We start from the raw sequence: 17,693 nt of genomic DNA, 5'->3' as shown, positions 1-17,693 counted from the left end.
GCTGTTTCATGTTTTCATGTTTCACAAACGCTTTTCCCAAAAGTCATGTTAGTATGACAGACATTCAGAAATCCTTTCAAAATAACATTGTTTACATTAAACTGATTATTCCATGTTTAAGATGCTATAATCTTTCAGTATATTGCACTTCAAACAGAAGACTTTAAGTTGAGAACGTTTCAGGATTACAAATGAATAATTAAAAAGATGCAGTTCTGGCATGATGCAAAGCTATATTAATTTAACATTTTAAAATCTTTTTTAACTCCTTTTTTGTCCAGAAAGTTAGGTATAGCTTGGGAGCTCATGTGCTTCTCACTGTGTTGAACTCGTGTTACATGTTTGCCCATCAATACATGTTCATGGTGTCATTGAGTGAGTTGCCATGTCACGTCCCAAAAATCACCTTCTTTCATATAATGGGCATTTACCTATTTTGTATAAAATTTAAGTTCATCAAAAACAAGTTTAAGAAATTCACATTTCTGTAGTGCATTTACTAATAGTATTGTTTAAACAGAGCTACACGGGGAAACCATCTATTCTGTTTTAATTGACCTAATAGGGTGTTCATTTTTGCATTCCAACATTAGTACTGAAAAATAAGTTTTAAAGTTTCATTTACTCTCAGTAATGAGCTGTATTCATCTGTAAAAATAAATAAATAAATAAAAATCTAGTTTTGAATTAGGTTTCTAACCTTATGGTATCCCTCTAACCTTATGGTATCCCCCTAAAATATTGTAGGGATCCAGCTTATGGTTTTCTTGTGAAAAACCATAATTTGTTTCTCAACACTATTTCATGTGTTACCCAATACAGGCTGTTAGCAGGCAGGTTATCAGAGTGCCCTGTTGGCAGAGCATTCCAAACTTTATAACTTTGCAGATAAAATATGTTTTCCAGTGGTCAGAGCAAGGGACTCTGTCAGGCATCTATGCTGCCTCTGCCACTGATTTGTTTGGTAACCTCAGGCAAATCTCAGGGCCTGGTTTTCCAATTTAAGTGCATGAAAACTCCACAAATGGGTCTGAAAAACAAATACTTATGTGCATAAATGGTTATTTTCTGTCAATTGACCAGCTGAGGGTGCTGTTGTAATATGCTTTAAAAAATCAGGTTTTGCCTCAGTTTTTCTATATGGAAAATAGGAATAATGCCCAGTTTTTAATGCTTTTAAGACTATGGGATGTAAAGCCTTATATATGTGCAAGTTATCACAGCATAGGCTTTGTTGAAATTTTACCATTTTATTGTGAAGCAATGGAAGGCCCCAGTAACTTGTTTTTGTTCTACAGACTCATAATAAAAATTATGGGTACTTTTGAAGTACCTTTTTATAGTTGAGAACATATTGTTCATAACTCAGTCAGTCACACCTCATTTAGGTACATTTTGTTGATATGCAGAGAACTCCATCTAACAGCTCATCATTGTCTTAAGTGAATATTTGTCTTCCTAATATTTTAAGCCATTTTATTTGACTGCTGTAGCTTGTACTCCACAATCTCCCCCTTTCTTTTTACCACTGGACTCTGGTTCTAAGAGCTGCTTTTTGTAATATCACCTACCCAGTGATTTAAGCTTTTGTAGAAAAGACTTGAATTCAATGTAGGGGCCAATTTTACTTTGAATTTGATTCCTTTTGACAGACTTTGAGGCGTGATGGTAATGTGTCTTCTACTGAAAGTTTGGCAAACTCCAAATGGAATAAGCTTCCAAGACTTTGGCAGCCATCTGTGTTCTTTAGCTGACACTAAAAAAAAAGTTAGTTCACTCCATAATGCAGCTAGTCTTAGTAGCAGGTTGGATTGCATTACTTTATTTGGTGATGACTGAAGGCAATTAAAGGTTTTGACCCATGATCCATAAGAATACGGTTTAATACAACACTGGCTTGTTTCTCTTTAAATCATTAGTAATGTCCTCCTGTTGATTTCTCTTACCATGGTAATGCTGTTCAGTTTATTAGCATAGCTCTTAGCATTTCACAGAATAAGCCCGTAATATTACTACATCCAAGACAAGCCCTTGGATAAAATATGAATTTTTTTTTTCCTTTACCAAGTCAAGGATAATTGGCATTTCAGAGCTTAGGGTTTGATCCAGGTTTCACTAAAATCAATGAGGATTTTGACGTAACAAAATAGGATCAAAATCTTCGCTTGAGTTGGACACTTACTGAATATGGTGTCATGCAACCATAGAACGGACCCAAAAGGCATGCAGGAAATGGGCCAGTTTTGTTAAATAGGCAAAAATAGATTCAAGCCAAGCACTTAAGTGCTGTAAATGCTGAGCACAGCACAGAATAGCAGAGTTGAGGCCGTCACTTTTATATCTACCCTATGAAGACGTTGATTTACTGTCTGAAAAATTGGCGCCGGTGGGAGCTTAATGTTACCAGGATGTTAGCCAGCTGCTTTTCAGAAAGAAGCAATGATACTAAACTCAGAAATCCCAGTTACCAATAAACATATGTATACATAGCATGCTTCAAATTCAATCAGAGTAAGAAATGCTTCTTACTTTGTAAAGACTTGAGTCACAACTTGAATGAAATAATTTCCTTGTAAAGACACTACTACTTCAGTAATTACATTTCAATTCTGAATAAAGATCATGTTTGGCTGCACTTGTAAAATACTGGTACTGTTCAGAAATAGTTCTCATGCTTTAAAGAAACTGTTTGATTACATTATACATTTGCTAGCCTTTCTGAGATTTTGTAATGAGCACATAAATGGCAGAGAGATGATTGTTAGTATCATTGTATTAATCCTTTAGGCTGAAGAGATTAAAACATCCAGACTGTTAAATGGCCTGGTGAAATTCTTTTCATCAGTTGTTAGAGGTTTAATTTTTTTTCAAAACTATCAGGGATATAGATGCCTAATTTTTTTAGGCAGCCTTGAAAATTGTAAGGCCTCACATATTATTTCTGTATTCTGTGCCTGAATAATACACTGTTTAAAACCAAAGCAAACTGAATGTATGCACAAATTCTTCTGCCCACTATGCAGAATGCTACAGTTTGTGTGCATGTATGTTATGTATCAGCTGTTTTCTTTTAGAGAAGAAAAATGTGAGCTCTACTGTTATAACTGATACAAGAAAATATTGAACTGTTGGGTATGAATCTAATATCAGTAGTTCTGCATTTTTTAATTATAGTGTCCTTGGGTAGCTGTTTAGCTCAGTTGGTTGGAGCAGTGGTGCTAATAGCACTTAGGTTGCAGCTTTGATCTTTGGCTGGGCTAGATGCTCTCTTGAGGTCCCTTAGAGCTTTACTTTTCTATGATAAGACTAAAGGTGGTGGCAAGTTCATTCTGTCTAAAAGGAGTAAAATGGAAGCACTAATGCTTGCTTTTCTTTACTAGATCTTTTACAACTCTAGCGATACAAGACATGTTGTCTCTGTCCTATTATATATTTCAAGTTCTCCCAAAAAGTAATCAGTGACACTCTTTTGTGTAAAAATTAAGTATAACTTTTCTACATTTACTAAAATGTTCATGGCTTTCGTAAAATCCATTATATAGCTTTTTTCTGTTCTCAATTTAATTAGCTGTCTTGACTTACCTATTTTGCCACCAGAGTGGTACATATCTATTGACTCCTATTAGAGAGAACCTCAAGTGTGGGGGAATTACAGATGTAAGTGGAGTTTAATCTCACATTGGTATCTGATGCATGAATTGCTAACTTGAAATGAACATTGTGAAGTGAAATACAGTTACTGTGTAAGGCTGGTTCTCATTTTCATCGTGGCATATACCAGAGATAAGGAGATTTATGAATTATATTTCCATTGTGTAACATTTCACTATCCTGGGAGTTAAAAAACATTATTCACACAGCCATTCTTCTTTGTCTAGTAATGATGCCCTGATAACTGATTCTTCAAATATATTGTATACATACTACCCTTATTTACGATTTTGCACAGCAAAGCTGGAGCTTAATGTTTTACTCAAAATTGTTTGGCAGCAGTAAATGAAAATAGTTTGGTTTAATGTTCGATTTTCCCTCAGCTCCTTAAATAAGGCATCAAACAATTCAGCTTTGGAATCTTTTCTTATTGTGAATTACATCTTACTCTCTCAAAATGTAATCTTTAATTTATTTTGGGGATGTTATTTGTTTTGTTCAGCAGTACCAGCCAGAATTAGGCTTAATTATGCTGAGTTTATTCTTTTCAAAGACATTGCAAGTCTCTGTCCTGAGATTTTTTTCAAACTGTAAATTTGTTGGGTGTTTTGACTTTTTATAAAAAATTGTATACGACTGACAGTTTTTAGGATAAATGATCGGTTGGGTGACTCTAAGAGAAGAACCATGACCTTGTGGGTATGACCGGGATTCTAACTACTGTACCTGAGTTCAATTCCTGGCTCTGCCACTCGCTTCTTCCATGATCATGGGCACTTTGCTTAATTATGCCATGTCTCTGTTCCCCATCTTTTAAGTGGAGGTACCATTTTTAACTGTTTTGTCCATTTTGGTCCTGAGTCAGGAAAACATGTAAGTAGGCAAACTTTTTCAAATTGTGTACTTTGGAGTCTGGCCATTTCTACATGATAAATGTGCTTGATAGTAGCATTCTCAGTTGTGTCATGCTGCTCTGCTTTCTAAACTAGAAGTAGTGTCACTGCATCTGCCTAGCACTGTGGGAGGGCTAATTAGCATGTCTGTGATCAGGCCAGTTAGTTAGTCCCCCTGCTGATTAGCCCACCTGTGGCGTCGTGCAGCTGCAGTCACACAGGCCCTGGTCTAGGAGGCAGCCTGCCTGGAGTGGCACAGCGCATATGGTAAGCTGACTGTGTCAACAAGCCCTCTGCTGTTTGTGTATATGGTGCTCTCCCACAAGGCATCCCTGATCTTGGTTGAGGCCTCTACACAGAGCAGCATAAAAATGAACAGAAGCAGCATTTTTATATAATGTATTAATAACCAATCCAGATGCACTACAGTTTCTGGCCCTCCCTCCCCCAAATGATTCGGCTTTTGGTGTGGTTCTGTTAAGAAAAGTATGAAACTTCCCTTCAGGTTCTTCCCTGGCATTATGCAGCTGGCTTCCCCTTGGTGTCAACTGTTTCCCTTTCTCATTGTCCTGCATGCATGGCCTGGCCCCTAAAAGCAAAGCTGGGTCTCTTGGAGGCTTATTAAACAGCTTGGTTGATTAGTGAGCCAGGAGCATATCCAGGTAATGCCTTAGGGTATTAATGAGAAAATATGGCACCTTTTAGTGAAGAAAGCTGTGGTGGTCAGCCTATGGAGTAAAAAGTTCCTATATGCACCTGGCAAATATTTAGAGTAGACCCAGAGTTTAATATCTTGTGCTGTTGGTGGAGGGATAAGGGGGAACATTTATTTAAATTGTTCCAGTGTGATGTGGTGTCCTCTGTGGAAATATTTCATTTTGTAGCTTAGGGGGACTCCTATATTAGAGCACAGCCATTCAAAGTTAGGGCTATTTGTAGCTTTTATCTAGTCACCTGCATCACAAAACAAAGCTTCCACTAAACTACCATAAGATCACTTTTACCAGCCCCGAGGACTCCTTCCTTGCTCTCCAGTAACTGTCTTGCTCAAGGTGACCTTAGGTACTGGAGCAGGAAGCCCACCAGAGGAGGGGCAAGACAGGTTGGGGGGAGGGGAGGGAAAGGTTGCAGAGATGTGAGGCTTGTTGGGAGATGGGGATAGAAAGGAAAACTCCCTCTGTCAACACTGAATATGGGCAGTAGGAACATCACTGTTTTAGGTTGTATATTCACTTAATAAGGCTTTTGAAAGCATTTTTCTTTAGGAGGTAGACCAGTGATTCTCAACCAGGGTGCCTGGTCACCCTGGGGTGCTGCCAGATCCTTTGAAGGGTGCCAGAAAGTATAAGCAGATAAACCAGGATGAGGCTAATCCCTGTCTGGAAGATCCCCTGTCTCTACTGCCCAGCCCCCAACATTGTAAACATTGTATATATATTCGTTTTTTAAATTGAATGCCACTCGATTCACATAAGTTTTGGAGGAGTGCCTCAAGTCCAAAAAAGTCCACTGAGTTAAGCAAGTATATCATCTTACACCAGTGGTTCTTAGCCATGTGCAAACATGAGTCATAAGATAAACCCAGGGATTTCAAATAGAAATCCATAATGTTAAAGACATTCTGCCCCATTGCGATCTGAGTTCTTTGCAATAGAAGAACTGCTGTAGTATTTTTCTGTAGTCAAAAAGCAAGCAAAACCCAAGAGCCGAGATTTTCTGAGACGTGCCTTTAATCTAGGAATTTGGGAACCACTGTCTTAAAGAGACAGTCTTAGGTGTTTGTTTGGTGGCCTGCTTTTGCTTTTCTGATTGGACCTTGCTCCCGAGCCTGACTTTGAAATATTTTTCCCTTGAGATACATGGATTTTTTTACTGATTTCCACATCTGTCAATCCCCAAAACAGAAGTAAAACGTACTGTATGTAAAGTGTGCCAATGAAGAACTACTGTTGCCCTTTCACTGCTTGGCTCTATAAGATGTGCCGGACCATAGGACTGACCCCCAGACATGACTCATTCACGGAAGTTTAGGCACTTTGGAAAGGAAAAGAATTTTTTTAAGAGAGTTGTCAGCTCTCTAGGGAGGTAAAAAGCCACAAAGTTTGCTTTGTAGTTTGTCCTGGAATGAAACACTAAAGAACAGAACATCACACTGCTGTGGCCAAGCACCACTGACCTTAGAAGCAGATCAATATTTTGGTTTCCGAGAGGTCTTTGAAGTAAGAAGCCAGTAAATCTGAATCCTCAAGTGGACCATGGAAACGATAATAAAACAGGGAGCATGTGGCCACAGACCAGAAATGGGAGTCTACCAAGGGAAACACTACAACTAAATGACTAACAAAGATGAACACAGAAAATTGCAGAAGCCTGAGCAGGGGAGCCTGTGATGTTCAGTGAAGTGGACAACCACGAGCAGGATGCATACACACACACAAAAACAATGATTGTCCACTTCACTGAACATCACAGGCTCCCCTGCTCAGGCTTCTGCAATTTTCTGTGTTCATCTTTGTTAGTCATTTAGTTGTAGTGTTTCCCTTGGTAGACTCCCATTTCTGGTCTGTGGCCACATGCTCCCTGTTTTATTATCGTTTCCATGGTCCACTTGAGGATTCAGATGAACAGAACTGCACAAGTGCACGAAAATGTCCAGCATGGCTTTTGTATATTGTATATGTCCCTCTCTGAAAATGCAAGGTATGGCAAGTAACAGCTAGAAATAATCCAGCTGGGGTATTAACCAATGTTTTCACACTTCACCAATTAACTAAATGTTTTCTTGTCCTGTTTCTTGTGTTTTAACATCAGTGTAAGCCAAAGAAATATATCATCCCTGCATTTGTAAATGCTGTGTACATTGATATCAATATTAAAGTTCTGGAATAGATATGTGATTCACTTTACATACCATTTGAGACAAGAGAAAAGGCCTACCATTTTAAAAATAATTCAGTCAGTCAAGTCAGTGTCTTGCAGGATCTTCAATGAAACTTTATCGAATTATGTGTGAGATAAAGAAAAATGTGCCTAAATTATTAAACTATAGCATATAAATACAAGACCTCAAATAGCTGTATAAACACAACAGTATATAAATTTGTTACTGTACAGGTTGTTTAAAAATTGTTTAATAAAATACACATATATACACATATGTACAAGTGGTGTTAGGATAGCCTCAATCACTTTTTCTCCTTCATAAGTATATAAGCTAGCAAACTATAAAAGCTGAAAATTCACATCATATCAATCTACATTATATATAGCATACAACAAACCAGTTCCAAACCCTGAAACATAATCCTGTGTAGTAAAGTCCCTCATACAATGTATGAACATATCTGTAGTTGTCTTCACACATGAATATATCCTTATTCATCTTCTGCAGGTGACAATCTATTGTTTGGATGATGCCAATGTTTAGAAAATTAGAATTTTGTTTCTCCTGGAAACTGTAGAAAAGAAACAATGAAATAAATACTATTTCTAGATGCAGAATAGCTTCTTTATGCACCTTTGTAAACTGTACAGAAAGATTTTTTTCCAGTTTTGGGAGGTCAGAAGGGTTTTATGTTCCAGACTAGCCCATTTGTTCCACTCTGGCTGATTTGGGGGCTCAGTCTGCTCAGGATATTTCTCTTTCTCTCCCTTGCAACCAAAGGCTGTCATCACAGTGCTACTTTCCTACAAGAATTACAGTTGTGCCCCATCACCTGAGTCCATGGTCCACTTAGGGGTTCACATGAACAGAACTGTACAAGTGCATGACAAATGTCCAGCATGGCTTTTGTATATTGTACAATATAATTGCAGGGCATGGCAAGTGACAGCTAAAAATAATCCAGCCGGGGTATTAACCAATATTTTCACATTTCACCAATTAATAAATTTTTTCTTGTCCCGTTTCTTGTGTTTTAACATCACTGTAAGCCAAAGAAATATATCATCCCTGTGTTTGGCACATGAAACTGTGAGAATAACACCACAGGGAAATGTGCTCACTAACCATGTCACCTGACTCACTCCAAAAAGAAGTCTGTCTCAGTTCAGAAGTGTGCAGGCCCATCATTAGTCTTTTCCTCTATAAAAATGGTAGCAAGCAGTGGAAGGGAGAGGCCTCTGACCAGGAGGTTCAGCAGACCCCAGGGGAGAGCCTCTCATTTCCTGCAGGCAGGGCAGAAAGTTTTCTCTGCCTCCAAAGTAGGAAACTTCTCCTGACCCATGGCTATCAGAGAGCCCAACTCAGATGTTGTGGTGGGGGTGGGCGGTCAGCAGAGAAAGCAGTGGAGCTAGTAATGACGGACCTTTCTTCCCAATGAAGAATTGTGTCAGTCTGTTGGCTGTAGGGAATATGCTTAATAATTTATCCTGGGCAAGGTCATAGCTTCCCACCACTGTAGTGGTTTGCCCTAAATAAGGGGCCAGCAAGCTATGGCCTGCAAGCCAGATTCGGCCCATATAGCCTGTGGATCTGGCCCACAGGGTCATGGCTTTGGTGGTATTTGACAGTGGAGGGGAGTGCCCCTAAGCCACATCATGCTCATATGCCTGCGACTCCAGTGGAGGAGTGCTGCCTGTGTCCCACCACACTCAGGCAGCATGGGCCCCAGTAGAGCGAGGTTTCCCCACCTGCTGCAGCTGAGTGGCAGAGAAGCAGCAGCAGCGATTGGGTCCTAATGCCTATCCACCTCTGACATGAGCTGTGTTATTTTGGTGCCCCCCCCAGCTCCTGCTGTGGTCTCTGCTGGAAAAAGTTGCCAACTCCTGCCCTAACTAGTGTACCAAGTACTGGCTGCAAGTCAGTTCTAAACAAGCCAGATGCAGAAGTTCAGGGTTGGAGGCTTGTCCTCTTAGGTCGCTGTCCAAGTCTGGCTCAGGTGTTCAGGGGTTTAAAGCCTGGTGGAAGCTCACATGGTGTGAGCTGGTAGCTTCAGTTTGGTTTCTAATGGATCACTAAATCCACATCATCAAAGCCGGAACTAGCACCTTTTGATGGCTGTGACCACTAGGTGCACTGCTCCCATGCTCCTCCAGCATATAATGAGATCCAGTGTGAGGTGAGTCCCTGAACTGTCAGGGGGTGGGGAAGGTGCCTTTCACTGGTGCTTGAATTCAGGCAGAAATGTGTTAAACAGTAAAAACAGAAGTGAATGACTCACTGTGTGTTCCCGGCTACGTAATTCTCCATCTGTGTTGATGATATAGTGATCGTAGCTTCCCTTCTCCTATAGTAAACAGAGATGTCTGGGTTAGGAAGTTATGCTCTGTGCCTTTCTCTTTTTAGGTAATTTTAGAGGTGATTTGGCCTCTAGAACTCAGAAAATGTGACTCCCAAGGATCTTGGCCACAGTGTCCACTGTGTCCATGTCAGGGGTGGCCAACGTATGGTACATATGCCACAAATGGCACCAACAGATTCTGTGTGTCGCATGTGGCTGATCAGAGAGTGGACAGGCAGCACAGTGGCAAAAAGGGCAGAAAGCAGAGCAGCAGATTGGACAGGGGAAGGGAATTGATCTGGCACATGGGAAGAATGTGAGGCTAATTTGTGGGCCACCTGTCAAAAAGGCTGGCACCCACTGGTCCATGTGAGGGAAGGGACAGAGCTGAGTCCTTCTGACCTAAGTGTAATTAATCCTAGTAATTCTGTGACTGATCCAGGAGCAATCGGATTAAGAAGCTGTATCAGTTTAACTCAGATCAGTTGAACTAAACCAATTATGTGCAACTTTTGAGTGTCGCCAAGGCCTGGCACACTTGAATGCAAGCAGCACTACACCTCAGTGCTCTCCTACAAATGCTGCTGGAGTGTAACCGTGATGAGGGGGGCCTGAGATTCAAAAGGGTCCCTATGGCTAGTGAGGAGTGCTAGTAACAGAGCACTGGATAGGCTGATCCTCTACAGAAATGAGAGCTCTCTTTGCTGTGGCCCCATAAGATTGAAAGGCCATGCCCCTGACCCATGACGAGCCTTTTAGCCCCTATCCTTCTCCAGCAATGACAGTTTGAAAAGAGCTTTCCTTCACAGACTTTCCTGAGTGAAACACCCCGGGCCATCCTCTGTTGGGTGCTTGTGCAAGAATAGATGAGACTAACTCTACAAATGACCTGAGATCATGGTAAGGTGCTGATCCAATGGGCATAGAGGATAGTATAGCAACCGGTACCTTGATGGGCTGGAATTTTGGTGAAGTGGCCATGTCCCTCTTCATCAGGATGTGCAGCACTGCATCATGAATGGTGAGGAAAAACATAGAGGTTTTCAGCTCCTCATCAAAAAACACACATCTTTCCAGTTTATCCAGGAAGCCATCTGCAGGGAAACAGAATCAAGTTACAAATCGGCAACCTACAGGCCTGGAAGTTATAAACCAATGACCGCCAGGCCTGGAAGTAGCAAGGAAGAACTCAGAGCCCCAACACGTCCTTCAAGAGAGCACAGGGATTTTCCAAGAAGGGCTCTGCATCATGTACTTGTTCAGATACCATGAGGCCTGAGGCTCCCCTGTCTAGCAGCTCATGCTGCCATTCATTTTCTGCAGCACAAAGTGGGTACCAAACAGTTCCCTTCTGACTGGCAGCAGTTCACACCCATGTGCATGCTCTGTGCAGGCGAGTAAACAATGACTGTACCACGGGAGGGTTAGAAGAGAATTTGGTTCATCTTGCCTCTTTTCTTTTTAGAGGCTGCAACCTAAAGCACCTGTGGTGCCTTATGCTGTCATGAAGAGGCCAAAAGCTGTGTGTCTGGGCTTCACAAAGTCCCTACATATGGTCTTAAAGCACCATCATACTCCCATGACAGTGGATGGGCTGTAGCCAGTCCACATAACCTGTAGTTTCATATGGCTGTAGTTCAGCAAAGACAGGCACCCTATGGCTGTAGTGTCTGGGCAAAGTTAGTCACTGGGTTCTACAATGACTTGAGGGTTATTATTCCTTTTCCCAGCTGCCCCAATGAGAGATTTGTGCAAACACAGCCTAAGCCTCTGTTTGCTGTCCTAAAACTGGGCAATTGCTAGCTGGGGCACGGGCAACAGACATTTTTTATTTCTCTCTATACATCTGATTTCTTGGTAATACCTATCAGATGGAAAGATGTGAAGATCTAAAATAGAGAAAACTGTCAGGGAACAAGACTTTGTGACAGGAAAAAACGGGTCATGGGATATTTAAAGTGGATGCAGACAATGCTATCCCATTTCCCCTTCCCTCTGCCCTCATCCAGAATGAGAATCTTAATTTTGGCTCATGATTGTTTAGTTCAGTTTCTGGGTATAAATCAAAGTCAGCCTTGCCCTGCAAGGTTAGTTTAATTTGGGTGTGGCAGCATAACGTCAAAGAGTATTTTCATGTACAATTTATCCTCTGTACTAATGTATGGTGGGAAATGAGGATGGTATAAAAAAGAGGTTCCCTATCTCTCTGGCCCAGTGAACATTTAACTGGTAAATGGTTGTTTAAAACAAGGGGGATCAAAATGGAAGAATTTACCATGTACTCCCACAATATAAATGTCTACGTCGATCCGGATAAATTCTTTTAAAGTCTGTGAAATAGAAAGCAGACCATTATTAGCAACTAACTCCTTTGTTATGGACTCAACAGCAATCGCAGTGATTAGATACAGTAGGTGTCTGTAGCACCTTTAAGAAATCAGTTGTATTTTGAATGCAAATAAATGGATTTTAGGCTCAGGTTCTGCTTCTAGAAGACTCACTGACCAGGATAGAATCCTAAAACTAACACTGGAGTTTAGAGTAAACCTTGATAAATGACACTAAGAAAGAGTTTATAATTATATATTTTAAGGAAAGGATTGATATTAAATAACATTAATAAGAGATGCAAAGAAAAATCTTTCTTAGAAGATAATATCTCAGTCCAGCATTAATATCAGTGCTTTACAGATGAAGAAACTGAGACTTCAAGAGGTTAAAGACAGAATTTAAAAAAATACAGAGACTCTGCCACTCTGAGATGTTCCATGAAGCAGCTGCTCGCTCCTGTTGTATACACGTCTAATGCTGAAAAAGTATAACGTAGCCACCACTGGGCATCATTGTGTGCTTGCCACTAAGCAGCACTGCGACAGAGAGCCCAGGGATAGTGTCGAATATTTTCCAAACAGCAGCTGTACTGCATTTTTTTTAGTGTGTAGCACATGGAGGACAGGTGTTCTGTGCTTCAGTGCAGCACTCAAGTTTGGCTGAAAGTGGTGTAGACATGCCCATAATACCAAACAGCCATAACTTCTACTGAAGATAATAGAAACTGTGGGCACTCAGCTCCCATGACAGTAACACTACTAGATTTGGGTCCCAAATTAAGGTTTTAAGAAGTCTATCTGCAGGCACTGATATTTGCAAAGTTGAACTAAACCTTGCCCAAGGTCACTTGTCACATTTGTGGCAGCAGCAGAAGCAGAAGCCAGATTCTTAGCCCGAGCTCAGAACCCCAGACCATGTTCTATGTGTTACATATGGTCTAGCACATCGCCACACAGTTACATTTTCTTGGAAAATTTAGACAAAAGAAAAAAAATGTTTTTATTACTATTTTTATTGCTATGTCCAGGATTTTCAGTTTAACTGAAAGCTTTTTACAAGGAAAGCACATACTTTCCATGCACTATTTCATTATGCTGAAAACCTAATTTTCTATTGAAAAACAGTTTCAGTGGAACATTTTCTATCAGTTCTAGCCTTTGAAGTCAATGTGAATGAGATTTTGAGGCTCTAGGCTTAAATCTGTATGCGATCTATTCTTATGCTCATAGATGCACATCTTGATGAATGACATTATCTTTGCACTTTTTTCATCTGTAACTACTGACTAGTTGTTTCATGAAAGCTAATTGTTACCTGTTGGATGACTCTCATGGCAGAAACATCAAGAAATGTTACTGCTGAAAAATCAAGAATGATGCTGTGGATGTCAATCCTGGGCACTCTGATGTTGGGAGGAAGGTCGGAGTTCCAGTCAATTTGCATGGGCAAATCTGCCATGTTAGTGGGCTGGTCCAGTTCCTCTATTTTGTTGTTATCTAATTCTTCATCAGACTCAGGGATACCATTAACTGTCGAAATAAAGCCTTTCTGTGTCAAAGAAAAATGTCTAGAATTAGCATTATAGCCTAAGCTATTGTCCAGGGTTAGAAGTACATCTGGTGCATACACTTATATACAACACTGTGGTACTGAAGGGACGAAGCACTAAATGAATGGATCATGTTCTACCCATGCTTTGTATTGAAAGGGTTTCCTTCTCCCCTACAGTTTGTACATTTCTATTTTCAACCAATCGCTTTGTATTTTGTTTTGCACATTTATTTCATCAGGGTCTGGAGACTCCCTTCAACTTGGGCAGGCTCTGGATGGTCCATGAAAATTATGGAAGTGGTTTACTTGAAGAAAACTATGTATGAGCTGCAATCCCAAAGTTAGCTACATATCAAGCCTTTACCTCTTTGGGATCTGATCTTGAAATGTGAGTGCAAGGAAGACTCACTGAAGAAAAGACGCGTGCATTAAGCTGTAGGACAGGGACCAGGGCTTATATTTAAAAAAGCTTATTTTTGAAGATTATATTTAGCTTACGCCATGGCAATATGGGGAAATGCTTAACCTGTCCTCATTGGCATTGACATGGGGAAAGCAACCAGCTCTCACTTAACTCAAAGTGAAACTGGGGTGCCTAATTACTAGAGGAGCTTTTAAATCCTTTCTTGTAGTTTGTCTCTTTCCAACCTTTCAAGTCAACACACTTACAGGGGTTACTTGTAGTTCTCCTTTCTTCAGCATCTTTCGGATTTTCCTCAGAGCTTTATTGCGTTTCCTCAATACCCTCAATGGATTAAAGCCAACCTGCAAAATTACAGCTTGATGAAATCTCTGGATTCTTTTGCATGGAGAAGGGAAAACTTGATGTTAGTCTAAAAGGGGCTGTAGGGGGAGGGAGGAGGGCCAGGTTATCAGCAAATTCCTGGCTAGCGACAGAGCCATATTAAAGCAAGCAAGCAAGCAAGCAAGCAAACAATGTCCTTTAGATAATTGACTCTGTGAATCACACATCATGTGCACGGCTTTCTTGAGAGAGCAATTTAGTTGCCTTCAGGCAAATTACATCAGTCTTTTGGAAATTCCCTTTCTGAGCTGGATTCTTATCTCGGTTATGCTGGTGTCTCTCTGCAGTAGTTCCACCTGTTATTGTGCTCTCATCAATTGTATCTGAATTACTTTGGATTAGGTGAGTGACTGGGATCAGAATCTAGCCCACGGGATCTGCTTGTTGTCTACAGCAAAACTTCCTTGCCTCACAGCCATGAGCAGTGCCATTCGATTTAATGGATGGATAAAGGACTCAGTGACAAACTCCTTGAAGTCAGTGGAAGGATTCAGGACTTCAGCAGACTTTGGACCATGTTCATGGCGACTGGAGGTTGGGCTCTGTGTTCCCTCTGTTGTGCTGTTATCTTTGTGCTATGCAAGCACCTCTTTTCTTAGTGGGTAAGCTTGTACAGCCAGATAAAAGTATGATTGTAGCACACGCTGGCATGGCCCTGCTAGCAGAGAAGAGGGGGGCAGTGCAGACTTCAGCACAGGCTAATAACCCAAGTATATGCTGTGGGTCCTTAGCTGGCTTGTACTTGGCTGGCAGACCCTTGCTGAAGCCCACGCTGTGATCTCACCACTACTATATTGTGACCTAGCACATAAACTATGATGGAGAGTGCGGCATACCTGCCTAGTGCCTACATAGGCAGTAGTCAAAGATGGGATAATACTGGAAGTGAGAGGAAGAAGGACATGGGAAATCTCTGGGTGTCTGTGAAGGCCTAACCAATAACAGTGAGTGATCATCATCAAGGGTAGACCACAGAGGGAGCTGAATTCAGTTAAAAGAACATCCCCAGAGCCAAACTGGTAAAATCCCTGCAGGCTATCATTCCCTGATCTCTTTGCCGACATATTTTCACCTAGCTGTTTTGCTGCTTGTCTTTTAGGATTGTCAGATCTTTGGGACAAAGACATTCATCTTCCTCCTTGTCCAGAGACAGCCTAGCACTTCTTGGGTTACTATTGCAAGAACATATTTATGACAGCATCTCTTTGAATCTTCTCTGTGATGCTTTTTTTAAAGACTTTTTAAAAGTATGTAATGACAGTAGAACAGTAGTAGGCTCATTCCCTCTCTCATGGACACATGGGTACAAATTAGAATTTTAATTCTTTGAGCTCTTTGAATTATATTCTGTATATGCAAATTAATTATTAGTAAGTGTTATTTATCTTTATTATTTCATTCATTCATTTGCAATCAAAATAATTGTGAAGTGACAGGCAGCAAAAAACTTACAGCTTTTATAAGCTTGTCCTTGAAGTACTCCATATTAGCAAAGAAGACTGGGGCAGAACATCTGAAAATCTTCACTCCATCTGGTTCATATATCTACACAATAAAAGAAAAGTATTACTTACAAGCACTGTTTTACAGACCTGCAACAGTCAATGTAAATAATGTAGAAGCTCTTACATCTGCATAATCCTTTCTGTTTTTGTAGATGTTGCTTCTTCCCACATTAGCCAAAAGAGTGCAATTTGGACTGCAAATGAATATAAAAGATACTGATGCATTATGCCAAACCTTATCAAATGAACAATTATTGCTGCGCTAATAAGCTTATCTTACTCTGTGAAAGCTATACAGCCCTAATTTCTGATAAAATAAATCACGCTTAGGACTGAAGATAACTGTATTGTTTGTGGAGTCTATTTAAAGGCCGTTCACACTAAGAGAGAAATTAGCCACGAAGAATTAATTCAAATGGCAGGGAAAAACTATCCTGACAGAGGCTGAAATTTATTATGAGTTAGATTGGGAACTCTTTATTCGTGCTGCTGAGTGGTTACTCACACAAGTAGCAGCAGCAGCAATCATAATAAAACCTAGCTCTTATATAGGTAATGAGCTTCTATTGTCCCACTGCAGCGTCAGATTGATCTTGTTGGCTTTGTTCTTTGATGGGAATTATGAGTAACTGCTGCCCAGTGGACTCCCAGTCCAGCCTTCTAATGAGACCTATAAAAATACTGAGGTGAGTATGCAAATTATTTTTCTCATTAAGTGGGGGCAAAATACACTGTTCCCATTTAACACATGTATACTTTATACTGTTTAACACATGTATACTCTAATTTCTTTGTTCTCTGTGAACAGCATAGGCCAAGTGTTTTCATGAGATCTTCAGTTTCATTTCTACGTGTGTCCTTCAATTTGTGGCTTAAATCAGCTGTGGATGCAAATGCTATTACATAGCCATCTAAAAACCCAACTGACGTTCCCAGAGATAGCATGGACATCTCTATCCTATCATGTCTACTAGGAATTTATTTGGAGTACAAAATTGCAGGCCTGATTGAGTTTATTTCCAGCACAATATTTGCATAGGGTTTAACTTTATATTCAACCATTACTCACAACTGTGTGCGGAATACGACAGTCAGAAGTTCAAATCCAACAGCAGCTGCTAGTCCAAGATCGAGCCCTAGTAGAATAGCAGCTACGAAAGTCACAAGCCATATCATCTGTAAAGAACAAACACGATATCAGATGTTATCATCCATGAAAAGCAGAAGCATGACCCCAGACTGGGGTTCAGGAACCGCAAATCATAGGCCTGAGGTGTTCTTGAGCACGCTGCTTAATCTTTTTTCCTCACCTGCAGAGCACACATGGTTTAGCTTGCCAAGCATCACCAAGGGGTAATGGGAAGATTTCTTAGTTAATACTGGAGAATCTTTTTAATGATGCTAAGGTCTACCTGCAATTGGTATGAAGTGCTTGTAGAGTCTCTATCACTTAAGGCGGGGGTGGGCAATTATTTTGGCTAGTGGGCCACATATTGTTTTGGTGAGCTGTCAAGGGCCGCACACATAAAATCTTTCAGAAGATATCATTTTAACAAATTATAGATAAAAACAAATCATACACTAAAACTCAAACATCCATTATAACATATTTTTATTTTATTAAAAAATAATTTTGTCCTAATTTATGGTTTTTTGAGTAATATATATAGCGGTGATTCCATAATAGCTCAAAATAAAGTCTTACTCTTGTATACCATGTGTGGGGTGGGAGATG

At 40.3% G+C, this 17,693-nt stretch overlaps 1 protein-coding gene across 1 annotated transcript in view; it reads right to left on the bottom strand.

Annotated features, from left to right (window-relative positions):
- Positions 1 to 7,665: 7,665 nt before the first annotated feature.
- The window catches only part of SLC26A3 (solute carrier family 26 member 3), a 27,273-nt gene continuing 17,245 nt past the window's right edge, over positions 7,666 to 17,693 (bottom strand). The window contains exons 13-21 of the mRNA XM_019543544.1: positions 17,028 to 17,134; positions 16,083 to 16,152; positions 15,906 to 15,998; positions 14,318 to 14,413; positions 13,412 to 13,645; positions 12,042 to 12,096; positions 10,715 to 10,860; positions 9,707 to 9,772; positions 7,666 to 7,999 (exon numbers count right to left, since the gene is read on the bottom strand). Of these exons, the coding sequence (XP_019399089.1) occupies positions 7,976 to 7,999; positions 9,707 to 9,772; positions 10,715 to 10,860; positions 12,042 to 12,096; positions 13,412 to 13,645; positions 14,318 to 14,413; positions 15,906 to 15,998; positions 16,083 to 16,152; positions 17,028 to 17,134 (891 nt within the window). The 3' untranslated portion in view covers positions 7,666 to 7,975. The remainder of the gene's footprint in view (positions 8,000 to 9,706; positions 9,773 to 10,714; positions 10,861 to 12,041; positions 12,097 to 13,411; positions 13,646 to 14,317; positions 14,414 to 15,905; positions 15,999 to 16,082; positions 16,153 to 17,027; positions 17,135 to 17,693) is intronic.

Source organism: Crocodylus porosus, unplaced genomic scaffold, assembly GCF_001723895.1.
Source record: "Crocodylus porosus isolate Cpor-Errol unplaced genomic scaffold, CroPor_comp1, whole genome shotgun sequence".
Lineage (NCBI taxonomy): Eukaryota > Metazoa > Chordata > Crocodylia > Crocodylidae > Crocodylus > Crocodylus porosus.
This window is presented reverse-complemented; position numbering and strand designations above follow the sequence as displayed.